This window comes from Parus major, unplaced genomic scaffold, assembly GCF_001522545.3.
Source record: "Parus major isolate Abel unplaced genomic scaffold, Parus_major1.1 Scaffold288, whole genome shotgun sequence".
Classification (NCBI taxonomy): Eukaryota; Metazoa; Chordata; class Aves; order Passeriformes; family Paridae; genus Parus; species Parus major.
In genome coordinates, this window is record NW_015379270.1 from 234,920 (window position 1) to 262,628 (window position 27,709).

Genomic DNA, 27,709 nt, shown 5'->3' on the forward strand with positions numbered 1-27,709 from the left:
TCCCCGGCCGGGAGGGGATGCTCCGATCTCCTCATCCCTGCCCAGCCCCATCCCGGCCCGCCTGGCCCTGGTCCCCGGCCGGGAGGGGATGCTCCTCAAGTTCTGCTCCCCTCATCCCTGCCCAGCCTCATCCCGGCCCGGGCCGCTCCTTGGCAGGCCAGGGAAGAGGCTGGAACCCCCCACTGCAGCGTTGCTCTGGCTCTTCCCGGTCCCACCGGGTTTCATGGTGCTATTAGAATCGCTACAGTCGCTAAAAGCAGGTTTGTTTCACTGAGTCATGACTCAAACCCAAGACTTTGCTCCATTTACCAAAGCAAATCACCATCTTGCAAATGCCAAGCACAGATTTCACCTCCGAAAGCGAAGCCTGGGGAATGTTTCCAGCCAGAGAGAGAATGGAAAAGCTGCATCTGCAAAAGCTAGGAAACCTTTTTTTCATTTATCTTGTTTTGATAAACAGGGTATCCTGTGGAATACCAGCTCCTGAAGAAACCTGATGAACTCATTCTATGTCAAACAACATAATCATGGATTAATAGAGGGGAGAGCAACAGCAGGAGATGCCACGGGACCAGGGACTGTGACACAACCCACGGACAATTCCAGCCAGTTCCTGCCTGGGAAGCCCTCGAGGAAAACTTGGGAGCCACAGAAAGCACCAGCAATTCTTTCTGCTTTCTGATTCATCCCTACTCACCCACCCACATGCCATGGCAGAGGAGGCTGTAACTGCTACATTTAGGATGACATTTAAAAATCAAGGTTGTGCTGCTGATGGTCATTAAAAATCCCACTGCGTTTTTCGGAAACAAGTGGGTACTCACATCAGTGTCCCTGCCAAGTATCAGCACAGCAGTCATTTTTTTCTAGCAGCTTCAGTTAAAAGATAAAAGAAAATTGTGCCCACCTATAATTACTGTTATTACTGTTGCTGTCGGGTTTTAAACTTTCACTATATACCTTTACATTTCCTAAATACAAATTAAGAAGAAAACATTTCCCCAAACCTTTTCAAGTGCCAGATTCATCTCTGTTAACACCAGACAGCTACAATTAAGATATCCAGCCTACAAAAGCTGCCTGGGCTCCCTCAGTAACATGTCCTGACCTGTGGTCTGCACGTCCCTGGAGACCCTGTGTCTGTTTTAGTCTCTGGGAATAACCCAGAGAGGCAAATCCACTGCCCAGGGCTTTAGGGTCACTCTGAAGGGGGCTGCATCTGTTCTGAAAAGCATCTGAGGAATTCAAGGTCAGCAGCAGTGAGCAGAAAGATGCTCTGTCTCATGGGAGATGGGGCTGCCTTTGACTCCTGCCTTAGCTGGAATGATTTGGCATTTGGAGGATTGTCTGTCCCTGGCTGGAGAGGGAGCCTGGAAAGCCAGCCCAGGTAGACACTCATGTAGGAACACTGAAGCTGACACAGATCCCATCTTCAGACAGAGGGTGAAGGAAATGCCAACAAATGCCTGAATCAAGCTCTCAAAGAGCCAAAATGATTGAGGTAGTTGATAAAAAATGGGAATAACGCAAAGAATTCATATGCAGGTATAAGGAACAAAGCCATGGCAGGTACCAGAGCTGAACTGGGCACTCAGGAAGAGTGGGAGCAGGGAGAGGAGCACTTCCAGAAGGGAAGATTCTGCATAAAAGATGCAGTGGAATAAGATAATTATGCAGGAGGAAGAGAATGTCAGCAGAGTGCCCTGCATCACTGATGGATGGAGAGAGCAGATACCTTGACAAAGAACGTGCTAATTAAGATTTAATGACCCTGAAGGCAAAGACAAAAAGCCTCCTTTGCCACAACTGAGGAGAGGGTGGACAGAGAGCCTCAGCCTGGCAAGGAAAGGGTAGGAAAAGCCCAAAAGATCATGAGATGAACAACATCTCTGCAAGGGGGAGTATCCAGGCAGGTTCTGCCAGGCAGGAGAGAAGGGCTCCATCCCCAGGGCAAAGAAAGCTCTGAGAGCTGAGCTGTGGAAGCGGAGCTGCATCCAGGAACAGCTTGAGCGAGAAGGTGAAGGAGGAAGCGAGTTCAATTCATTCCACACTCTGGAACTGTGGAAAGACATACGCCAGGCAAATGTGAGCTGCGATGAGCACTTCCCACTGCTAGACTCCGTGAGGAGAGGACGGGGAGGTGCCACAACCAGGAGCTCACACATGTGCTGCCAAGGCGCAGGAGGAGCCAAGGCTTGCCAGTAATTGCTGGGATGTAAAAGCCCGGCCGATTGCAGCCTCGTAAACAAATCTGGCTGTGCCTCCCCATGGCTCTGCTGCCCCCGGGGCCTGCCAGCCCTGGGGGGACCAGCTACTGCCTCTGCCTTCAGATGCTTCAGGAAATCACTTCAGAAATCACTGGTCCTGCACCAGTGCTTCCTGCCTGGATGGATGTCCGTGACTCCACGTGGGAGCAGCCTGTGCCAAGCTGGGACAGAGAATCTCCATGCCCAGCTCCACCAGCAGGACTCAGACTGAGCCTGATCCTGAGCTGAGCTCCACCAGCAGGACTCAGACTGAGCCTGATCCTGAGCTGAGCTCCATCAGCAGGACTCAGACTGAGCCTGATCCTGAGCTCCATCAGCAGGACTCAGACTGAGCCCGGGCCCTGCACACCAGGGGGGTGGCCCTGGTCTCCAGCTGACCACACAAACCCTGCAGGAGAGGGATGAGAAGCCACCTGCTGTGTGATGAGTAAGGACATGAGTGCATCGTGCTCCTCTGGCCAGCCCTGGGGTGTGACACGCTGGCCCCTGCCCAAGCCCAGCTGCCGCTGCCTCCCGCTGACAACATCCACGACTGATTTGTGACAATGACATCAGCGTCCACAGACATCCTGCCTGCTCCTGCCCTTCCTCACATCCTGCCCTTCCTGCTCCCCCAGCAGCAAGGACACCAGGCCAGGGAGGATGAGCACAGCTCCTCACCCTCCCTCACACTGGGCTGGCTGCCCAGCTCGCCCCACGGTGACTCCTTCCCCACGCCAGGCAATGCAGAGTCCAGGTCACAGCGGTTGTGGCGGATGTCTGGAAACCATCACCCCATGGGGAAACAGTCATCACACTGACCTACCCCCTCCCCACTCTCTGCCTGCTGTGCAAAAGCAAGAAAAACCTCCTCTGGTCTCAATCAGCCATTTTTAAGTTCCACAAGGGATAGCAGCTATTCCATGGGCTCACCTCTGCTCTGGAGATAGGCTGAAAGAGGTGGAGTGGAAAACTGAATGCTCTGAGGAAATCTCAGAGCCCCTTCCAGTGCCTAGAGGGCTCCAGAAAAACTGGAGAGGGACTTTGGAAAAGGGCCTGGAGTGACAGGACAAGGGGCAATGGCTTCCCACTAACAGAGGAAGGGTTGGATGGGATATTGGGAAGAAAATGAGACCTTTGCACAGGGTGCCCAGAGCAGCTGTGGCTGCCCCTGGATCCCTGGAAGTATCCAAGGCCAGGCTGGACAGGGCTTGGAGCAGCCTGGGACAGTGGGAGGTGTCCCTGCCATGGCTGGGGTGGAATGGGGATGGGCTTTAAGGTCCCTTCCCACCCAAACCTTTCTGGGATTCTGGGATCCTCCTCTCCAGGAGGGCTGACTGGACAGCAGGAGCTGGAGACAGACCAGTTCTCATGCTGGAAAACAGGACTTTGCTGAAGCCCATCCTGCAGAACCGTTACATTCAGCTCCAATTCCCTCTCTTTTCTGTGTGCTCCCTGTGAATTCCCCAAATGCAGCACAACCTTCCAGCATTCCTGCCATGGGATGAATCTGGGCAGCTTCCCGAGCCTCACACGCTGCTCCCTGGCCGTGTCCTTCAGGCTGTGCTGTGACAGCCCGTGTCACACGACACCTCGGACAATCTGGGCCACACATTCATGGCCACGGACCTCTGTGTTTCACAGAACAAACCTGGGAACCCACAGCTGACCATGGACACATCACTCATTCTTGAAATGTAGGCCACAAAGCTCCTTTAGTTCTGCTTTTGCTTGTAAATCAAGGGCTTACACATGTAATTGGCCCAACCTTAAGAGCAAACAACAGCAGTGGTAGCACTGTGCCAGCAATTATTCATGCCTATAATAAACGGCTGTAAAATTGAAAGCCAGCCTTTAAAAATCTGGCTCCTCACTGCACAAACAACAAAAACTCATTTGCAGGACTTGGCCAGGGGAGTTTTTAATTTTGGGGGAGAGACTGAGGTGCGTGAGGATTTATTTTTTCTCTCTTCTTTCTCTAAAAACACCACTCGTGTTTTGGTCACAGATTATCCTGGCTACATTTCAGCACTGTGGAATAAACCCAGTGAGAGGCACAGGGGATGGATGTGTGCATTCCAAGAGAGGGCCCTGGGAGCAGGCACAGCTGATCCCCATCCCCTGGCACTGGCAGCAGTCAATTGTTTGCAGCCCCTCCTGGCTCCAGGCTGAGCCAGCAGCAGATGAGGCAGCGTCCCTGGGGATGACCCAGTCACTGGCCCTCCGGCTCCAGGCAAGCCCCGTGCTGCTGTTCCATGCCAGGACAGGGATGCTGAGCCTTTCACGGGTCCTACCAGTTAAAAAGAGCATCCTGGCTGACGAATCACTCCTCGGGGTGGAGCAGCAAACACCCAGCTCTGCCTCTTGTGCCCTCTTTAACCAACCATGGCCCCAGCGCAGCCACTCCTGGGCTCGCAGGGGGAAAGGTGTGATGAGCTCATTCCTTCTGCCGTGCACATTTCTCACCCACAACGCCAGAGCAACTCCGATAAAACTCTTCTAGTGGCTGGAAATCTCCTTGGTGGTGCCGAGCAAGGGCACCAGAGGAAGGAGCAGGAGCCGATCCCTGCTTCCCCAGCTCTCACCAGGCAGGAGAGGATTTCTCTCGGTCCAGCAGCAAAAGGCAGGGACCGTCCACATGCTCTGAACCCCCGAGTTTAGGAGGTCTGAGGCACTGACAGACTTCCTTAATGAGGAAGTTTTACATCCTCCTTTGGCATCGCTGGCTGGCTGCCTCTGCTCTAAGCGGCGGCAGAGCATGAATGGAAGAGCTCTGTAAGGACTGCTCTCCCTGTGGAAAGCTTCCCTCGGCAGAAATCTCTGACTACCAAGTTTTAGCGTCTTCTGAAGGAAGCCACATTCCCCCCAGTTCAGAGGGGACCTTTTGGCCTAATCCCCACTAGAGAAACATCCGAGCCGATCCTCCCATCACACAATTAGAGACTCGGCTGCGGCGGGCGCTGCTATGACAACAGGAACGGGAGGCTCGTTAAGGGTCTCATCGAGGGGGACAAGGAGCAATCACGGCTCGGAGAGGAGGCAGAGCCCAGGCAGCTGCCGATAGCTCCCTGCTAGGCTCTGCAGAGCTGAGAGCTTTGCTGGATGGGGCCGGGAGCCCCCGAAGGTTGGCTCGCATCGCTACGGCGGTGGCCGCGAGTACAACTTCTGAGGACAGGCAGATTCCTGGGGAGCAGAGATGAATATTCATGAAGGAGCTCGGTTTGGGAGAGGAAATGAATCAAGTGTGACAAATGCCGCCTATTAGGAAAAGAGGGTGGCGTCTATTTTTAGCGGAGTTAAGCAAACATTAAAGCTCACTCTCTAAGAACTCCAAATAATACCACTCCCTGCTCTGCCTCCCCATCGCCAGATAAGAATTTAGCAGCACGTTCCCACCAGCCAAAACCCGCTCGCCTCAACAGAACTTTTCCGATTTAGCCCCCGTGAGTGTTTTATAAAAATACAAGTTTTAATCTCTCATCTGCATAGGAAGATGTAACGGCTTCCACCAGGATTTATTTTTTTCCCCCCTTCTCCAGCATCATAGGGCTTGAAGGAACCTTTTTAAGACGGAAGAAAACGCTGCATTGAAATCTCCTAAAAGAGCACTCACGCAGAGCTGTAATCACTTCAGATGCACAGAATTATCAGGAGGAGAAAATTCATCTCACTTAGAATCAAGCCCCAATTTGAAGCAGAAAGGAAGAGGCTTGGTTTGCTGCCGTGCCAAGCACTCAGACTTTTCACTGAAGTCAAAGAAGCTACAGCTGCTCTGAGCCATTGAAAATCATGCCCAGAATCTCTAGTGAAACTTGTTTGCAGAGATGGCAGCAGGCTGATAAGGATGTTGACTATTCCAAATAGGCCCACGTTATTTTATATTTTTAGAGATACTTAGTCTGCCTATTATTATTATTATTAAGCAGAGGTGGAGTATTTACTGCCCTTTTCTCAGAAATCTGTACAAATGCTGCTTTTCAACAGGCTCCTTTTTTCTTCTGCTGAACGTTCCTCCTTTTACTTTTCAGGCTGCTAAACATGCAGCTAAGACAACAAAGAGAGAACAGTGCCTAACAGAAACACCACCGTGCCCACAAAGCCACTTGAGAAGCCTTCATCCCGTAAAATAAGCTGCTCCCCCAGGCAAGATTATGACCAGAGCATTTGGAGAGCAGCAGGACATGGGTGCTCCTAACAGTGAGCACTTAGACAACCCCTGGGCAAGGGGAGAGCACAAGGGCTGAAGGACCCTTGGCACAAACTCTCCAAGCTCAGTCCAGGCTCTGCTGGCTCCTGCCATGCACCAAGGGCCAACTCTTCAAGGCAAATGCCCAAACTCCTCCACGTGACCTCTGTTCCCTCTCCTGAAGAGCCTCAAACACAGCCTTAGAGCTGGTTTAAAAAGAAGCTGCTCTGAAATTAGACATGTCAAGTGTTTGTTATCGATACCAGTCTCTGGCAGCAACAGCAGAGAGACACAACCTTTCCCAGAGCTTCCAAACCCTGGGAAATCCTCTATGGCTTTGGGAACACAGGTGGTGTCTGTCCCTGAGGTCCTCTCCTTGGCCTTTCCTTCCCCCTGGAGTGTCCCCATGATTCCCCCCATCAGCTTTCAGGTTACGAGCTCTCCTTCCATCTGGAGGGGAAGATGCCCACAATTAACAGAATGTTCCTTGTAACTGTGTGCCCTGGGGCAGCCTGCATGCCCAGCACAGCTGGGACCCCAGCAGGACGACAGCCAGCACTCAGAGCTCTCCCTGCATCACCTCCTGCTGCCGTTTGTCAGGGAAGTTTGGCCCGGAGTCCTTTGGAGAGCACATCTCTGTCCCTCGACACGCCAGCCCTCAGCAACTGTTGCCATGGTTATTTCATTGGAGTGCTTTTCATCAAGGAGATGCTGCAAATGCTGAATTGTCTCTTGCAAGAGTTATAGAGGAATAACCAGCTGATAAGTAGGAATAACGGCTTCAGACTGCCCACGGAAGCCAGCGATCCCAATTATTTTTGTTTTGATCCTGCCTTTCTTTTGGTCTCCGCCAGGCTCAGGTTTAAAGCGGGGGTTAGAGATAAGCAGCAGAGAAGGAACGCTTCCTGATGGGAAACACACTTGGCTCTGCCAGGAGATGAAAGGTCTCTCCTCACACAAAGCCTCTGCTTTTCAATCAACCCTAAATAGGCTCTAACAAGGCACAGCAATCAACCAGGCAACATCTATCCATCCTCACCTGTCGGCGTGGGGCGAGGCACGAGATGTATTTCCCGGTTCCATCATGTTAATTGTTAATCAGGATATTGTAGGCACAGCCCCAGAGCCACCCATCAGTCACGGGCACTTGTGGATGTCCCGTGCTCTGCTCTGGCCCTGCAGCAGGAGAGGCTCTGCTGGGGTTCCTGGTGAGAGGCCCCTGCATTTCAGCCTTTCAGCATCACAGAGCACAGGCATAAAGCCTGCTCTGGAAAGCCAGGGCCATTCTGTTTAGTCCTCACTGAAAGCTCTGAGGAGTGACTGGGTAATGATGGAGCTGCTGTTCCCCCACTGATGGGGTCCCACTGGGCAGGCTGCTGGGCTTTGATGGGCAGAAATGCCTTGTTCTGCTCTCTGCTGTCCCTGGCACAGGTTTGGGGTGGGAAGGTGCCACCTCAGACCAGGAGAACAGTGGGGCTGCAGGAGAGGCACCCACTGCCACCTGCACAGCCACCAGCCTCACCCAAACCCCTCTGTGACAGCTGAGCCCAAGGAACCAGGAGCCTCCCCACGGAGAGATGCGAAAGAGCAGGGGAAGATCTCCGCTTCGTTCACAGGAACGAGCCCTAGGGCAAAAAAAAATCTATTAGACTTTTCTTTCCTCCTTTTTGGGGGGCATCAGGCCCAGCATTGCCAAGGGAGGGGATTGTCCTGCTCTGTCCTGGGCTGGGGCAGCCTCACCTTGAGCTCTGAGACAGTTTTGGGTGCCCCAAGATCAGAGAGATCCGCAGCTGCTGCAGAGCCCAGAGGAGGGAGCCGGGGCTGGGGAAGGGTCTGCAGGGACCACCCGAGGAGCGGCTGAGGGCACTGGGCTGGTTCAGCTGCAGCAGAGGAGCTGAGGGCAGAGCTCAGGGAAGGAGGGAGCGGCTGCAGGGGGAGGTTTGGGATGGAGAGCAGGGAAAGGTTCTTCCCCCAGAGGCTCCCGAGGGAATGGGCACGGCCCCGGGGCTGCCGGAGCTCCAGGAGCGTTTGGACAGGGATGCACAGGGGGATTGCTGGGGGGTCTGGGCAGGGCCAGGAGCTGGACGGGGTGATCCTGGTGGGTCCCTTCAGCTCAGGATATTCTGATTCCAGATGTAAGCCAAGCACACCTCACACCTGGAGCTGGGCAAACACTCTGTGCTGTGCCACGGAGGCACCCACAGCGCTGGGTTTGACAGCGTGTCTGCCTGGCACAGACACTGGAGCTGCTCCCAGTGGGCTCAGACACCCCAGCTGGAGCCCCTGGGCTGGTGCCAGCCCTGCTCCCTGGGGCTGAGCTCCCCTCCTTGCACTGGCACAGGCACACGTGGCCACAGAGAGCACAGCCCTGGATGAGCACAGCAGCCACCCACGAGGGATGGGCTCTTCCTGGAGAGCACTCTGCACTTCTGGAACAGACACAGGCTAAAGACAGAGAAGGGAATGTGGATGATGTGACCCCAGAGAGATCAGGATTCAGCCATTCTCAAGGTACCAGAAGAGACAGAAGATGACTTCGCCAATTCCAGCTGAAATAGCTGGATTTATAGAAATTAAATTTGTCAGTTCATTAGTGTGTAACATAAGAATAAAAATGCATTTCTAATTCCTGATCCACTAATCCACAATCCGCTGATCTGCAATCCATGGAGTCCCCAGGGAAAGAGAAGAAAATCCACAGCAGCCTTATAGCATCTCTCCACAACTTCTGGCCAGGTCCTGCAGAGAGCTCAGCTACAGAGCCTTCCTCCTGTCCAAAATCCACCTCAGCAAACTTGCTGCCATCCTAGGGGGGCTCAGGGATAACAAAACTCCAACTGCACTTGTTGGAGTGAGTGAACACTGGAAGTTTGGTGAGGTGCTGGGTGTGATGTCCCAGGAGTTAACTTGGCTCCCCACAGATCTGTGGGATCAGCTCATTTCCAGCTCCCACTTGGCAACACAGTTAGCAAGGTCCCAGTGGTCACCTTAACTGGGAGGGCTGCTGCTACCCCATGGGACAGGTGCCTGTGAAAAGGCTGCATGTGGGAGATGTCCCCTGTACCTTCTTCCCAGCTGAGGGGCCCATGGATGCCGTTTGTTATCCAGTTTGCCCCAGCAAGACCAGTTCAGTGCACACACCCCTGCTGAGCACACGTAGCCATGGGCTCCTGGCCACGACCACACCTTAAACCACGATCTCTGCAGCCAATTGCAACTTCCCACACCGAATCCTTCCTTAAATTATTCTCAACACTCAGCTCCATTCAGCTGCCACTGAATGGGGAGGCAGCCACAGCCTTTGGCACGTGGGCAATGACAGCACAACCTGTGCACAGAGCCCAGACCAGTGAGCACCAGCTGGGAAACTGGGAATCCCCTGGGGCTGCCACCACTGCTCTCGACCATCCCCTTCATGTCCTCTCCAAACAGAATTGCTGACACAATCTGGATTTGCCTTTGCAAAGCAACTTTGCCTTCACTTGCTGCCTCTCCCCAGCTCCAGAGCTGCTCAAGGCTTGCTGACCGTGACAGCACCACCATGAGCAGTAAAGCCCATTTGCACAGGGAGGACTTGCTCCCAAAATATGATGGAGAACTCTCTGCAACACTTTTTCCTCCTATCTAGCAGAAAATACTGTAAATGTCAGTGGCTACAGAGCCCAGAAATGTCCACTAATGCTGAAGCCACCACACGTTCAGCCCACCTGGTGTTTCTTCATTACTCCCTTCCCTGTCACAGGCAAGGATGGGAAGGACCCAGGTCACACATGGAGCAGGAACCCAGAGCAGAGCCCAAACCCCGTGCCACTCCCACACCTCCACATTCTCAAGTTTTTTGGAGCATGGAAACGTTCCCCTCCTCCCCGCTCAGCTCTGTGTGCAGGGACACGAGAGCCATCGTGCACAGCTGCGGGAGGCTGGAGGCAGAAATAGCAGCTCATTACCCAAACACATCATCCCACACAAGGACCCCGAGATGCCAGCACCCCTCCCTCACCCCGAGCCACACCTGGGCCACCCCGCCCTCCTCCAGCCACCACTCCCATCCAGAGGGGACAGCTCAGGGCTGGCACTGTGACATCTGCATGTCTCCCCTGAGCTCTTCATGCCAGCTCAATTGATCCCCAGGTGCTGCCAGGGAAGGACCAAGCCCTGATTCCACCGCACTCTTGAAGGTTTCAATTAATCATAAAGCCAATTCCATTTTGGGCTCCATCTGTCTTTATTCCTTCAGGGACTAATAATGCCTCACTGTGTGTTTTCACACACTAGCTGAACTGAAATTAAGACAGATTTCAATATGAAGTACCTGAGAAGAAAATGCATTTTTTAAAAAGAAATCTCAGAGTCATTACTGTTCTCAGCTTGGAAAAACACCTTGTTAAGTAAAAGCAGCGGGGTATTAATTTGGAAAACAACTCAGGTGAGTTCCTGCTCGTCACAAGTCATGCAAACAAACTAAGATCATATTTAGGGGCTTTTATTACAGAGAATGTATGGAAATATGACACAGCTACTTCCACAAGGAGAGGAGGAACGTGCAGAGCAGCTCACACGGGCTCCTGTGCACAGCCTCCGAGCAGAGGGATGCTGGCAGCAGCCACCCTACTGCACCAGGCATGGACCAGAAACCCTCTCCAGCCCTCCCTGCTGCACTGACAGAAACAGATAAAACCCAAGAACCCTTTTGGTTCATCGTGTATGGCAGGTTTGAGCTGCTCAGGGCTTCAGAAAACCTCGTGTACACATCAGCACACCCTCAGCACCTGGGTTTTGTGCTCCCTCCTCTGCAACCCTGCCAGGGGCCCTTCCAGCCAGCCAAGCCTGCATGTCCACTTTCATAAGGCAATTCCCACGTTGATCTGGTGGGTTATACAAAACAGCAGCCCTAATGATCAATCTCAGCAGATGCAGCTAAGGATGAATGACCTGTCCCTCGGAACTGCCGCTGCACAGGGTGCCCATTGTCCCCTGGCTGTCAGCTTCCCCTCCCTCCTCACCCACAGAGCTGCTGTCCCACACAGTGCCAGCTGAGGCTGGGATGCCTAAAGCCAGCTTCAGGATGATTAACAGGAGGGAACAGTTATGGTGAGCACCTGCAGGGGTAACTGAGGGAGTCATGCCTGCGGAGAGCAGCAGTGACAGGACGTTCAGCATGACCCACATTTCTCCTGGGCTCCAGCTAACACCACCTCACTGGAGGAAGAGCCCTTTCTCTCTCCCATCCCCAGTGTTCAAGGCATTCAGAAAGAAAAAAAGGAGAGACAGTCTGGAAAGGATGGTTGCAAGAAATTACACGATGTGCTCTGTGTTGAATTCATAAGAGACATGTGAGACGTGAGCAGTGCAGAGCGCTGAGGGGCACGAGGCTTCTGATGGAAGCCAAGATCCTTTGATGGCAGCCTTCTGGAACTGGCTGCAGTACCTTGGAAACTCATTAAATGCAGCAGAAAGGACAAGTGACGTACATCTATTGATGCTCTGAGCAGCAAATTAGTTTTCAAATCTATTCAGGGCTCCTGCAGTGGCATCGAGGGGCCGAGCCTCAGTGGGAAGTGGCTGCGGGGATGTTTCTGCAGCTCGTGTGGGGACTCCCAGCTGCCCTCAGGGATGGGGCTGCCACTGGCCCAGCTCTCCAGGGACATCAGGTGGCCACAGACAGCTGTCCTGAGCATCAGGGCTCTGAGGGCTGCTCAGGCAGCCAAGCCAGGGAGTCATCCCCTCCCAAAACATGCCAGGCTGCTCTGAGGGCATCTGCTGGACATCTCCTTTCAAGCAGAAAAAAGATCATCTAAAATAAAGGGAGATCAAAACCCAGCTCACAAGAAGACACAGAATGTCAGCACCTGAGGGAAGAGCAAGTAGTTAACAGTGATGAGGAGTTTCTTCAGAAAGAGATAATTTCCAGTAAGCTGTTGTTTTCTCTCATCCCGTTCGAACACCTGGAGAGCCTCGAAGCAGCTGAGGTTGGCAGCAATCTGGTGAAAGGCCTGAGGAACTGTCTGCATGGATGAATAATCACCTGTTTCAATGAATCTTTAAGCACATGAATAGACAGATGAGAGAAAACTTACCAAAGCACTGTGTTAAGAGAACAGGTAGGCTGGAAGATGCCAACCTGGAAATGAGGTTGATCCCTCTTCTGTCGGGACAGCCAAGGGCCACTCTTGGATGCCATGGGAGTCTGCAGTTGCTGCTTTGGGTTATTTTGCCTCCTGTGAAAGCTCTGCTGCCCTCAACTCAGCACAAGGAGAGGAGTGGGGGAGAAAATATGGCTAAATCCAGAAGAGGGGCCGCCAAGAGGCAAGAGCAGCACCCCAAAATCCCTGTGACAGCCCTGTTCTGCCAGCTGGCAATGAAATTCAACAAAAGCCACCATCAGGAAGGGGCAGCAGGGCACAGCAGGACCTACAGAGGAAGAGATGGGATCTACATCCTCCCACAGGGGCTCAGACAATGGCTGCAATCATAAGGGTCAATGCTGTCCCAAACCCCAAACCCTGCTGGGAGCAGTTCCTCACTGAGGCTGGATCCTACATTTCCCACTCCTGTTGTTCAGCTCCCAGTCTCCCATTCCTCCCTTCCTTCTTCTACTCAATACACTTGTCAAGCTCCCTTCTGAAACACACAATGAGGGGCTGCCCCAGCCCCCTGCACACCCAGAGCAAAGAGCAGATGCAGCTGCCTCCTCTTGGTGAGTGTTTTGCACCTACTGGAGGGAACGCAGAGAACATGCCAAGACCTGGGAAAATAATGCAGGTGGTTAGGGAGGCAAATCTTTGAAGCCTGTGAAGCCATTAGCAGAGCGTACAGGCTGTAGTAAAAAGGGTAAACAGAAAACATAGGATCACAGAATCATTTAGGCTGGAAAAGACATCCAAGATCATCAAGTCCAACCATTAATCTCACACCAGCGTGTTAAACTGTGGCCCTAAGTGCCAAATCTGCACAACTCCTCCAGGGCTGCTCCAACACTTCACAACCCTTTCAGTGAAAAAATATTTCCCTAATCTAAACCTCCCCTGGCAGAATTTGAGGCTGTTTTCTCATGTTCTATTGCTTGTTACTTGGGAGAAGAGACCAAGCCCTGCCTGGCTCCACCCTCCTGCCAGGGAACTGTAGAGAGCAGAGGGATGAATAAACAGTGGCTGAAGAGACAGAGGAATACATGTTGTGTCCAGCTACAGAACCACGTCTGCACTGGGAAACAGCAAGTTTGGGCTGGTTTTTTTGGCAGAAAGTGATTAGGTAACCAGCCTGAACATGTATTTTAAATGGAAACCACCACAGTAACTCAAAGGCTTTAGCAGAGAGCATTTACTAAACACGATGAGACAGAAACAACATGTTTTATATAATGCATGAGCTGGCTGTGATGAGTCTTTCCCTCGCTGCTGAAGCTCTGCAGGAGCAGCTTCCTGGTGCTCCCCACGCCTGCCACAGCCCTGGGCAGCACTGGCTGTTCTGTGGGGCTGTGTTTGTGGGGCAGGACACCTCCCACAGCTCTTGGCACATCAGCAGCTGTGCACTGAGGAGGTCCTGCAGGCTCTGGGAGCACCCATTGCTGTGTGGAGGACACAGGAGGACGAGGCCACCTGCCTGAGCCCCGGGGAAGTGGGAGAAGCCAGTGGAGCCTGGTGCTGGGAGAGCTGTGTGGGAGCTCAGTGCCCGCGTGGGATGAGGCCAAACACTCCCATTTCATCCTCACTGCTTGGTCTCTGTGTCCTCTCTCACAACACCAGCCCAACCTGCCCCAGAACCCCCGAGTTTTACAGAAAGGACAGCGTCCTCAGCCTAAAGCCAGTCCCCCAGGCTGAGGGGGCCATCCCACCTTGTCCCCTGTCCAGCAGCTGCAGGCACCTGGGGAAAACACACCTGGCACCAGACAAAGCCTGACCCCACCCTCTGCCACTTCCAGCCATCAGCAGTGCCCCAAAACTTTCTCCCCAAAAACCCAGGAGCAAATCTTGGATTCAAGACTTTTCCCTCCTTGTCTTCCTGAGAGCACAAGGATGGCAGTTTACTCTTTAATTGTTAATTACACTTCCTTGTTAGATTTCAGAGGCTGAAAAATGTTTAGGGATTTATTCTTCTGTGTAATTAACCACAATGATGAAACACCCATTTATACTGCACTGCAGTTTTTGTTAAGGTTATTCATAATGGGGAAAGGCTAAATAGGTTGAGTTCATTATCATTACAGAAAAAAATCGAGGTGACCCAATCAAATTAATTTGAAATTAAGTGCAGTGAGGCTGATAACTCCACACAAGTCAGGAGTTCAAACAGAAATAGAAGAGACAATCCACAAAGCAAGAAATTATAAGTCAAGGAGTGGAGCTGGAATTACTGCAACTGGGAGATGGGAAACACGTGGTGTGGGCAAACAGGGCCACTGAAAAAATCAGGAAAAGTGGATAAAGAGATGGGCAAATACTGCAGAATGTAAAAGGAGAAGCTGGAGGAGGGAGGGATGAAGATGGATTGGAAATAAATGGGTAGGGACAGTGCTTGTTAAGCTAACCAGATTTATTTCTCTGCACAGAAATTCTTATGTCCTTACAAGACAGCATCGAAGCAAGGTCTTTAATTTTACTTTTCCTGGGTTTATTGCTTGGGCCACTGTGTTATTTAACACCAGTGAGCACCAACCAGTTTCAGTGCACAGCTGGACCTAACTCAAACCCCTTAAATCTGGTGGAAGCTCTTTCCTCTTGACAGAGGCATTCTGGAGGAGCTGCTGCTTCTCCAACAGAGCAGGCAACTCTTGTGCTCTGGGAGCATGGACAGCACCAAGGGACTGGTGGACAGAGCAAGAGACAGCATTCCCACGTCCTTCTTCCCTCAGAAAAGACAATGGAAAAGCAGAACCAAAAGCAGGTGGACCCCACAAGGCTGAGCCCTGTTGGACACCCCAGCACAGCAGGAGGAACAGAGCCCATTGCTCAGGGAGCTCCTCTGAGGCTTCTCTTGAGAAGCAAACACGTCTTGTGCCTCTCTTGGCTTCACCAAAGTGGGGAAAGCTCTGGACCAGCCTTGGAGCTGGTAACACAAATAACAGTGGATGGGATATTCAGGATTGTCATCCTTTAAGGGGTTTAATCTCTGGGAAACAGCTAAGACAATCCATGGAAAACTCTTGGGTGTTGCTAAGGATCATGCTTCAGTTATCACCTGTGATGAGTTTACTCCCAAGCTCTCACCAAGTCCTGGGGGGTTATTTTAGCACTCAGGGCCAAAAGGGCAGAGTGAGAGCCCAGCAGTGCTGGGACAGAGGCTGTGCTGGGACTGTCCCTTCTAGGACACATGGCAAATGTCAGCTTGGACCATCAGTGTGACATCCTTGTCCCTGGCCACCCCAGCATAGGGGTTTTTTAAAGGTCTGGCCAAAATGCCACGAGTCTCTCACTGCAGCTGCACAAGTGGCTGCCCTCCCAGTTCCCCACTTTGGCCAGGCCCAAATCTCACCTTCTGAGCCTTCTGCCTTGTCCCCATGAAATACAAACTGCTTCCTTTTGCAGCTTAACTTCTCTCCATCCTCACCTCCAACTCACCCCTAAGCGCACGGGGAGCATTTGGGATAAAGCTTCAAGAAGGCATTCAACATAAATTATTATTCCCCTTCTAAACGGATTACAAAAATCCTTTTATTACAAAATACTAAAATGCCCAAATTATTGGTGTGGAAAAGCGTTTCCTGTAGGTAAAGTTTTCAAAAATGGAGGTTTTAATCTCAAGCATAATCCTTTCTGGCTAACATTTCCAGTCTTGTGAAACATGGAGATAGAGACTGCACAGAGGCCTGGCTGTGCCACCAACAAAGGGAGACGCTGCCTGTAAATAGCTCAGAGGACATCAGAAGACACTTCTCTCATCAGCAATCTTTTTTAGCTTAATATAGCTCCTCTTTGCATAAAACATTGACATTTTTGTAATGTTTGGACCCAATGGTGCGAATGCTGATTGTCATGCGAAGATACTGGAGTGTGTCTTCAAAATATGCAGGAACATTTTACAGACAGTAGTTTCACTTGCCTCCAAAATGCTGGATCTTAATATTTCATACTTATATATATTTAAATGTTAGTACCACAGGATAAATGCTAACATGCTTTTATGCTAATGCAATCACTGGAAATCCAGATAATGCTGTGTATTGGCATATACTGTTAGTGAATTATGGATACCTAAATGTACAACCCCACATGCCTAGCAATTATTTTTGTTAGTGCATTTAACTTTTATTTGCAATCAGAGCACTTGAGGATTGTTCAAATGAAGTTTACTTTTGCAAACTGCTGAATGGAAAAACATTTTGTTAAAGGCTTAAAAACAGTAAGAGTGTGATGAGGTTTTAGACTTGCAGTAAGGGCACTGCTCAGAGAACTCCACCAGATGGAACAATGTTTGATTTGGTCACAGACTCAGCAATTAAAACCCAAATGCCTGAAGTGAAGGACATATAAGAGAAACATGAGATGAAACCTTGATTTCCTCCCTGTCAGGTGAAGAAATCTGCCTCTCCTGTGGCAGATGGATGCTAAGAGGTCAGATCCTGGCAGCTGGACCCCAGGACCCTGTGCCCCAGATCATGCTGTGCTGTGGCTGCTTCTCAAGTCTGCTGTAAGCCAAATAAACAGGAGCAATATGAGGAAGGAGAAATCCTGAGCTGGCCCTGCTGTACCTTCTCCTCCTTCTGCCTTTGCTGATCTGAGTCTTGGCCAGTCCCCTGGCCTGCTGGCTCAAGAAGCTGATCCCCTGGAAAACCCTTTCATTGCAATGGGCTTCCAGTACAGCCAGAGCTCTGAGCCAGGTCCTGGCAGGATCACGTGCGTGCAGGACCTGGGAGCTGCAGCTGCTTCTTCCATCCCTTACCTGCTTCCTTACCTGAGCAGAGTTAAGGACAATGCAAATCTGGAGAAGATCTGGGTATTTCTGAGGGTTGAAAAGTTCTGGATGTGACCCAGGCACCCCTCTGTGTCCAGTGGGCTCCTCTTGTGTTAAACACTTGTCTACAGACAAGGCCAAACTCCCCCTTCCAGACTGAGCTGTGCCAGGATTACTGACCTCCCATGCCAGGCTCCGGAGCTGCTATCATCATGCCCTGATTTCCCTCTGGGAATGTTTGCCTGGCTTGAAACTGCAGGCCTGAGCCAGCCTGGCTGGAGAGACCTGGGAGGTGGCCACAGACCCATTTGGTGAGCAGCAGACCATTGCCTCTTCCCCAGCTCAGCATCCAGCACAGGGTCTGACACCAGCCCCAGGCACACAAGCACAGAGCAGATCATGTCCCTGCAGCCCAGCGAGCTGTGACACCTCTGGGAGGCTGCTGGAAAGCCCTACCACCTCTCTGAGCCTCCCAGGAACAACTGTGAGAGAAGGAAATAAACAACAAGCCCTCAGAAAAACACAAAATGCTGTGTGAAGTACCTGAAATGCCCCCAACAGTTTAACTAGAGCATGGAGTAAGCTGAGAAAATGTATGAACAAACGAATTAAGCAGTGAGCACACAGCAGACAAGTTGGCATGTAGGTGTCTACTGAGAAAGCTTAAGCACAGCAAGGGGAGAAAAAGCAAACTCAAACCAAGGCATAATATCCCTCACACTTTGGAATGGAGCTCTCAGACAATGTATCATCCAAACCACTCCAAATTACCATCTGCCAGAATGTCCTTCAAAGAAAAAAGGTCCACAAGTTTGCAAAGCAGCAGTTTAATGCTGTCATATCAGATGAGAGGTTCTCTCCAAAGAAGTTTTTAGCACTTGAGTGAGAAATACTACACAAAAGTGTCACTCTCGTGGCCACTGCTACATTGTCAAGTACCACAAGACAATGAATTTTTGGAGTCTTGGCCATGTCACGCCAGGTACATCTGGAGAGAAGCTCTTTATCAGCCCCTGTCATTTCACAAGTTACCTGCAAATGTTTCCAGACCCTCTGCGTGATCTTCTCTGTGTGGATAAAGAATCTACATAAAGAACCTGAGCAAACCACTCCAGTATTGTTTCAAAGACTGAGACACACCAGAATATGAAGAGCAGGTGTTGTTTCTGATGCATCTTCCTGTCATCACTAAGCCAGGCTCTGTTTCAGACTAGAAGCTGGATCCTTTCCTGGAATAAATCTGGGTACCTGCTCCTGTCCACAAGGCCCCCTCACTCCACTCACGCTGAGGGCCAACTGCATTTCATAGGAGACTGCTGAATAAATGCAGGTCTGTGGACCATGTGCTAGACTAACCATAAATAATTCATGATGCTGGAGAAGGTGACTGTATTTTTAGGTGTAGAAATATGCAGATAAAGCAGTCCTGACCTTCAATTTTCACTCTGCACTTCTGATCCTCAAGTCTGAGTCCATCCAATGCATTTCTAAAGCCTCTGCACCTCTGAATGTGCAGCACACCCCCTGCAAAGCCCCAGACCCCATAAATCAAAAAGGGGGCACCAAGAAAGCCCATGGAGTCCACAGGACACCTCCTGCAGCACTACACGTCATGCCTGAGCATGAGGCAGAGCAGGTCAAACATCTTGCAGCTCAGTCTCCTCTGGATTCTGGCTGTTCACCCTATTCCTGACCCCACATCTACTCAACACCCCTTTGATGGCAGAGGCACGTGTCCATGGGGCCCAAATCCTACTCCAAAGACCACAGGAGCTGCTCAAATCAGCACTTTGCCATCCTGAAGCAGCCCAGGAGCGAGGAAGAGGAAGGACAGAGGTGTTCACTGGGGTGCTTGTAACTTTACCCTTCTGCACATCTTCCCCCAGACAGGTCTGTCAAGGGGAGAGAAGGAGAATTATTCCCCCCTTGGACTTTGTGTGAACAGGGAGCCCAGGGAAATCAAGCAACAATCACAGATTTGACACCACATTACTTCTGGACACATCCAATGAGCAAGATGAGGACACACTGAGGAGAAGGGGAATGGGTGCTGCAAGGGAACAAGACAATTTTGTGGCATGTCACAACATAGCTGTCAGAAATGAGCCAAGAGAGGTGAAGAGAGGCATGGAGCCCAGCTGAGGGCAGGTCTCACCTGGACAGGGCAGCTCCCAGGACAAAGGCAGCGTGTTCCTTCAGCGAGGCCTCGCTGCTGTTCAGCCCCTCCATCAGCAGCTGGAGCCCACCCATGGACAGGAAATCCTTGGCATTGTCCACCTGGGAAAGAGCAGCTCCCATCAGCACAAACCCCCAGCCCCTGGAGAACACCTCCCTTCATACCCACAGCATCCTCTCTCTCCCACTCTAACCAGCACAGGGTTTTGAAAGGAATTTAAAATTTGGAGGGAGTGGCTGTGGCTGAACTCTGCAGGGTCCTGCCCAGCAGCACAGGCACACACAGAGAAAGCATGGCTGGAAACACAAATACTTTGATTATAGCTATCAAAACTGCTCTTGACACATATTTCAGTAATTCAGGTGGTGTCAAAAAATCGGTACATCTGCTGATGTCAAAATATTCTCCAGCTCTTTGCTCTCCCCTGAGCAGGCCTTTACTGGGGAGCCAGGGAATTGCACATTTTGCAAATGCAGACGATGAATTGATGCTGTAATTGTGGCACCAGGAGTCAGGGATGTTTGGGAGGCTGTCAGCACCAATAGGGTGCACAGGTGGCACCACAGTGAGGAGCATGGGCACTTCTGGGAGCTCTCCATGAGTTCCATCAACAACTTCCCATGGACAAGGAAAGAAAAAGCCAGTCCCTGCATGGAGGGCTCAGCCAGGACCTTCCCCAGGGAGCAGCCCCACCATGATTTTTCTAAGCAAACTATAATGGATTAACTGCCAGTAGGGAAAAGTTTACACATTAGCGGGGATTCATCAGCTTCTGGCCCTAAGTGGATCAGGGGCTAGCCAGGAACAGTCCCAGCAGGCATCTGCTCTTGGAGAGGAGATCAGAAAAGGCTCTGAGTGCTCACAGACAAAATTTAGAGAAACAGCACAAAGTACTTCAAGTACAAAATTCAGTCCAAAGTCAAATCGATGCATTTTTGTATTCAATGATTTTTTTTTATTTTTTTTTTCAGTTTAAAAGGGGATCTGATGAATGCTCAGAACTGCCTGCACAGAAAAATCAGGTTTAGAAATTCGACATTTTTCCTCCCTGAAAGACAGGGAGACAACAGCAATCGTTGGCAGATGGAAACAGAATATAAAAATGAGTTATCAGCAGGGCAAGCCGACTCCCCAGTGGGGTGGGACAGGACAAACACCACAAGCTGTGCAGGGCATGTGGGACACTCTTCTAGTCACTGACTTCATGCTCGGTGTTATATTTATCTCAACCATGTACCTTCATCAAAACTGGCCCCAAGTCAGATATTTCAGGTACCCAGGAGAAGGAAGAAGCTTTGTGTCCTACGGGTCTGTCGTTACCAACCAAAGCAGGACCTGGGGAGCTGCAGCTCATCTCTGCTCCCCAGTGGGACAATACCCACCTGGCCCTCTGCAAAGCTGCTCTCTGCAGGTCTGCTGGGCCTGATTCAGGATTTGCAGCAGCTTTTGTATCCTTTCAGATGCTGTTCTTTTAACTGTCCCTATAAACCAGGTCTGCCAGATCTCTGTTTTCTGCAGACCCATCTTTGTCTACAAAGAAATCTACGCAGCAACCCAATTTCAGCTGCCAGTGGGTCCTTTTATTACTCAGCCTCTGTAAAAACCAGTTTAGTGCTGGAATCAGACGTTGACTTCTGCACGAGAAGGAATGTATGGATGGGCAGGAATTTGCATCCAGCACCTGGTGTGGTAAAACCAGCCACTGCTGTAACCTCAGCAGCACCAGAGTCCTTCGTGCTGCCCCAGCATCAGTGAGACACCACAACTGCAGAATATAAATTGTGCTGCAAAGCTTATTCTGAAGATGTGTTTATCTTTTTTAACCAGAGTCTGTTGTGAGAGCTCCTTCCCTCATTCGCTGTTTTAAAACCAACAAAATCCCCAAACTTAACAACTTGAAGGTATTAACCTCTCTGGGGAGCAGCAGATGCTGTGAGGCAGCAGCTCCTACCTCGCTTCAGTCCACTGAAATCGGTGCAGAAGAAAAACCAAAGATCAAAAGAGCTCTTGAGTAAAGTACACAGGCAAAGCAGGCGAGGGGAGGGATGGGAGAAGAGCAAATATGACAGCAGCTATTCAGGGAGCAGGTTTGAATTGGATGAGAAAGAAAATAGGGAGGGAAGGTGAGAGAGAAAATGTTAGAAAACAAGAGCGAGGGAAAGCAGCATGTCAACCGCTCGCGATGGAGAGGAAATTAGCAGAGAGATGGTGTAGCATGTCAGAGGAGAGGAGAGAGGAAGATAAGCAGAGTAAATAATTGAGAGAAAGAGCCTGCAATGCCTGAGAACGGGTCTTGGCTCCGCACACTGCTGTGCAAGCACCGTGAATGCTGTTTATGAGTTACGCTCTGCCCTCTCCACATTTGCATTTGGGTTTTATGCGTTACAGATAACCCAGCCAGCCAAACCCTCCTGCTCCTTCTCCAAGACGGGCTCCCAAACATGCCAAGCTGAATCGTGGCTGAGGAGAAGCAAACCAGAGCTGGCAACCAAAAGCTGAGCAAACTCAGAGCCTTTGGGCTGACTCTTCAAAAGCAGGAGAGAGCATCTCCCCGGGCTGGGCACCGGCCCCAGCTCCCACGGCACGCTCTGAGGCATGGGCTGCCCCACACCCCACTGCTCTGGGCCACTTGTGGCCATGCCACAGAGCAGGGAGCAGCCTTTGCTGGCACGACCTCCAGGGCATGGCATTTTCCACTCCACAGGGCATCCCACACCCCAGAGGCAGCAGCAGCACGGCCGAACAGTAACAAAAAGCCATGGCACGGCACTGCTCTGGTGGAGGCAGGGGAAGGTGGCACCAGCAGAGTGGCCCCACACGTGGCCTGGGCCAGCCACACCTGCAAGGATCCCCTGCTCCCACAGCACGACTGGGACTCGCTGCAGAGGAGTCCTGACAGCTCAGCCCTTCCAGGGTTATGCGGCACAAGCGTCCTTTGGCTGCTGTTCAGTAATTACATTAAGCCAGTGCTGCTAAAGTCAGTCCCAAGCAGAGATAATGCTCTGGACGCATTCAACTGACTGGAAGAAGAAAGAGGAGGAAAAGCCATGCTGGCTTAGAGACAAGTCATATTTCTTATCAGCTTCCTGCCTGACGAGAAGGTGCTGCCCAGCCATCTGCCCCGCCAGCGCGGGCACAGAGCAGCGCTGTGATGGGAGCACAAAGAGCCTCTGTGCTCCTGCCAGCCTCCTGCCATTCCCCCTCTCTGACCCCTTTGATGCTGCATGTGCTTCCCTTTGATGCTCCAGTCCCTGCTCCTCTGGCATTCTGAAATTGTGTGCCCCATCCTGTGCCACAGGGATTTTCTGCTGGAATAGGTCAGACCCTTATGCTGGAATCCAAAGCATCCCAGGGTGTTTGGGGGCTGCTTTTTAGCACACTGGCCCGGTGCTCTGGCACCCTTAATCAGGCAAGATTAGCCCTGAGTGCAAATATGAAGCTCTTTGGGTGCCCATTGTTCACAGTCATTCTCTGAGTCACACAGATGCCGTCAGTGACACAAAAGCAGGGAGAACAAACAGCAAGGGAGCCTCTGCATGCCCACAATGAGTGAAAATTCGAGACAAAGAGCCCTGGAAATAACACTTCTATCAGCTGGCACATGGACTCCCTCTCACAGCAGCAGCACTTGAGCTACCTGCCCCCAGAATACCACATTTGGTCCAACAAGTGCTGTTCCAGTGAAAGGGCATGCACTGGCACCTCCCAAGAGTTGTCCCACTCACCCTCTGAAATGACAAAGTGCCTCTGAAAACTCTCCCAGTGCACTCCAGGCTCTCCCAGTCACCGGGGAGGGAGAAGCCAAGTCCCTTCCCACAGGGCAGGGCAGAGGCTGGATTACCTCCCAGGGGTGGCACCAAGCAAGGCACCAAGCCCAGGGGAGCAGAGCTCTGTGCCTGCAGCTGCATCCAAGGGGAGGTAGGAACGTGTGAGCTGAAAGCAGAGCAAGAGGGATCAGAGGGAGGGGGAAAAGTGTGAGCACAAACCCGAGGAAGCGAGATGCCAGGAAATATGTTCACCCTCAAAGAGAGCTAATTAGCACAGCAAGGCTCTACATGCCACTGCTTACTCACACCAAGACAAAATAGGGGCTTTTGGGTGGCTGTCGCCTTCCCTGCTACAAAGATATTCTCTGTGAACTCATGTAAGGGCACCCACCTTCAACCACAGCAGCTTTCCGTGGAAGAAGAGAAAAAATAATTATTTTCTTAGTAATCACCACTCTATTTACCCAAAAACAGCAGCTAAAACCCCATTTTGTAACATTAAGCAGGTAAAAGAGGAAAAAGAGAGGATGAGAAAACCAGGCTGAGAACAGACAACAAATCAGGCAACTGCTAGAATACTGCTGGCTCCTGGCACAAGCGACAATTAATTCCAACCTGGATATAAAATGAGCCTGCACTAGTCCTCTGCTGTCTGTTATTGTCCCAGGATTATGGTAATTAAGCAATTTGTATTACCTGATACCGATAAGAAAAATAAAACCCCATTTATGACACTGCATCCCCTGGATTTTACACGGTAGTTACTGAGGCATTCTTGTTACCTGGTGAACATAATATTCGAGATCATAAAGCGCCGCTACTTTTTCATCCAGCGTGGAGGCAGAGCTGTTGAATTTGCTGATTAATTTAACCATAACTTCATAATCTGTTTCTATCTTCATGTTCAGCTTTTCAAACTCCTCCTTCAGCTGCTCTATGGGCCGGAACTTCTTCCTCACCTCTTCCTCTCGGGCCTTGGAAACAGAAGGAGGAAACCAGATGTGACAACAGGAGATGAAGAGAGACAAGAGACACAGAAAGGAACATTTACAAAGGGAACCTGGCTGGCTGTGCCAATGGATTTATTGCTGTGCATCAGAGGTGCAGGGGCAGGGTTGGAGGGTCCTTCTGAGCAGCCCAGGAACCCAGTTACCTGTGAGATAGCCACAGTACGAGTGAGCAGCAGGGCTTTGTACACCACTTTTACATCTCTACACCATTTGTACACTATTTCTACATCTGTAGACCATTTTTGCACCACTTCTACATCTCTAGACCATTTATGCACCATTTCTGCATCCCATTTTCTCCCAGCTCAACACCAAGCCTGCAGGCAGCAGCGCTGCTGTTCTGTTTGCCTGCAAGTGAATGTTCTCAAAATCTGCCTGCAAAAAGCCCTGAGCCAGCTCCCTGATCTTACAGCTGAACCTCTCTGGAACCAGACATGAGGCTGGAGAGCTCCAGGGGTCCCATCCAGCCCAAAGTGCCCAGCAGCTCTAAGGAGATCTCAGACACAGACAAAGATGCTCTGTCTCCCAGGGAAAGGTGTGGGGAGAGAAGCTGTCAGAAAGGGAAGCAGAAGGAGCAGTGACAAGCTGGGGGAGTGAAGTGCTGTGCCACGGGGCCTGGCCAGCAGGCAGCCTGTCCTGAGCACGGCTCATCTCCCTCGCAGTAACAGCACCCCAAGGGCTGCCCTGAACCAAGAGCTGACACAAAACATGTGGTGAGGAGGAAAGGATCTGTCTGAGATCTCAGCGAGCCCCAGAGGTGCAGGAACATCAGCACTGGTGGCACTGGGGACACAGCCTGCTGCTGCAGGGGACAAGCAGCAGCAGAGAGGCCAGGCTGGAGCTGGGCTGCCCCAAGGACAGCAGAAAGGCAGAAAGCCCCTTCTGAAAGGGATTTGTCAAAAATACCAAGATGTGTCTGCATGCAGAGCAAGCCCCAGCTGAAGGGTTTGCACATCCTGCTCCCCATGAGGGAACAGAAGCCAAGAGCTGAAGCCACCAGGGGAAAACCAAGTGAGCAATGGAGGTGAAAGCTGTGTCAATGGAATGATTAATTACCACTGGTAATTAATGCCATCCCAGTCCACCCCCAGCACCCCCAGTACCCCTCTCTGGAGCACAGAGGGGCACAGTATAACTCCATTTCCTCTGACACAGAGCCCTCAAGGATGGATTTGCTCTCCACAGGAGTGACTGCAAATGGAATACTTTAGGTCCATTAGATGTAGCTGCTTTTAGCCCAGTTGCTGGGACAAAAGCTATTCTAACAGGGGGTTTTAAAATATGGCTTATTTTCACCTAATAGAGTGAAATCACTAATTTCTGCATTTCAATGATCCCCATTTCCAGCAGCCCTTTCCAGCAGCCCTGCAATCAATCAGCAACAGTGCTATGGAAATAATCTCCCAGCAAACGAAATCATGCCCTGCTGCCACACAAGGGGAGAAAAAACCTTTCTGTGACACCAGAACTTTAGAGCCTTAACTCCTCTTTCAGTTTTCGTTGGAGTGAGTCAACACCAAGGCAGCAGGAGGAGCGAGGGTTAAGGAAATGCTGCTGAGGGGGAGAAGGGAAAGAGGCTGTGATGCACCTGATGAGTCACACATCATCCCAGCTATTTACTTCAGGTTCTGGAATGTTTGTAACTAAATGGACAACTCAGAGCTTGTGTAAGGAAACTTCAGCCCCTGCTTCACCATGGCCATTTGGGTTTTGCTATGCAGGGCACGAGGCTGGAAGCAGAAAGCAAGGAGGATGGTGAGAGGGAAACTCCCTCTGTAAATACCATCAGCTGCAATCCAGTCCCCCTTGGGGACTGCAGACATTTTTGTGAATTGAGCAGCAGTGGAGCAGATAAATTACATTGTTCAGAGCAGCTGTGGCTACCCCAGGATCCCTGGAAGTGTCCAAGGCTAGCTTGATTGGGATTTGGAGCAGCCTGGAACATAGTGGAGGCACTGGATCATCTTTAAAGTCCTTTCTAACTGAAACCATTCACAGAATCATAGACTCATACAGAGAAGCCAGGGAACAGTATCACTAATGGGCTAGCAAAGGTAATTTAGGCCCATATTCACCACAAAATTAGTTTGCACACTGTTTCCAAGCAATCATTTTAACTGTTGAATTTCTGCAGTGTTCGACAGGGTGTCGTCACATCCCTGCTCAATACATTGCTTTAGGAACAGGAAACTCACCTTCCTTTCTGCCTTCTCACTTTCCTTCATTTTAGCCAAGGCCTTTTTGAGCTCCTCGGATGTGAATGAATTTGTATTGACATCGACCTTGCCCAGCCTTGCAGAAAAAACAAAACAAAACAGAACATGTTATGAGTGAACAACTGCCTCTTCTATTTTCACTGCAACATTCTAGCAATGGCTAAGAGCAGGAGGAAAGGGATGAAAAAATCACACCACACTCAAGAAAAGATTGGTCTGAGTTTGGATCCTGAGCTGGATCCTGTCTGGGCTTTACACCTCACCCTGACAATCAGGGGCTCTGCCATCAGCCTGCTGACCCAAAATCTCAAGTCCTACCACAATAAAAGCAGCTGATTAATTGATACCTCAGGATTTCATCTTGCACACAAATGCCCCCTGCCACTAAATCATTCCTAAGGGCTTGCAAGCTTCAACCTGCAGATTTCAGCTTATGACCATTTGTGATGGATTGGCATTTAAGAAACAAAGGGAAACACCTAAGGAAGTTAAGGCTGCTGGAGGCTGGTGGGAGTTTTTCTCCTGGCCAATAACTGGCTATTTCTGAAAATTGACAGTAATTTTGGCCATTGAAAAGTGAGATCAACCTGTGAATGCCACCTTAAGACCTAAGCCCAGGAATTTCTTGCTCCATTTGGTTTCTGACTTTTGAAGAGGTAACAGGGCTCTGGTTCAAACTCCTTCCCCCAGGCTGGACAAGGCTGCAGTGGGGGGAGCAGGGCTGGCTGGAGTTCTGCAGGTCCTGGGGAGGATGGAGACTGTGAAGTGTTAGGAGCCCCTTCTCAGAGGGCTCACTGGGCCTTGTACAGCTGGGCTGCTGGGCCAGGCCGGTCCCTGGCTCAGCTGCAGTTTCTGCCACTGCTCAGTTTCACCAGAGACTGCTGAGTAAGGGGAGGGAAAGTTATTGACCTGTGGTGTGCTGAGACAGAGGCCACACTCCCCCAGAGGAGCCATGAAAAACCTTCCATCCCAGAAAGCTCCAGCCACTGCTCCAGCAGAGATCACCAGACCATCCACACGGCCTAGGCAGGATTTTAACTTTTTCACTACCCAGATGAGACTTGCAGATTAATCCTTTTTTTCCAGACAGAGGGAAAGACAGAGGGTGATCAACATGTAAAGAAACAACATAAACTATCAAAGACAGTGAAGAAAGGAATTAAGCTTCAGATGGGGAGAGAAATAAGGAGGTGCCTTAATAAGCTGAAATATTCTTTT

The 27,709-nt window shown here is 50.8% G+C and overlaps 1 protein-coding gene across 1 annotated transcript in view; it reads right to left on the minus strand.

Annotated features, from left to right (window-relative positions):
- The window catches only part of LOC107198703 (nucleotide exchange factor SIL1-like), a 39,386-nt gene extending 12,786 nt beyond the window's left edge, over window positions 1-26,600 (minus strand). The window contains exons 1-3 of the mRNA XM_015615856.2: window positions 26,471-26,600; window positions 24,048-24,239; window positions 19,478-19,599 (exon numbers count right to left, since the gene is read on the minus strand). Coding sequence (XP_015471342.1) covers window positions 19,478-19,599; window positions 24,048-24,239; window positions 26,471-26,500 — 344 coding nt within the window. The 5' untranslated portion in view covers window positions 26,501-26,600. The remainder of the gene's footprint in view (window positions 1-19,477; window positions 19,600-24,047; window positions 24,240-26,470) is intronic.
- Window positions 26,601-27,709: the final 1,109 nt, after the last annotated feature.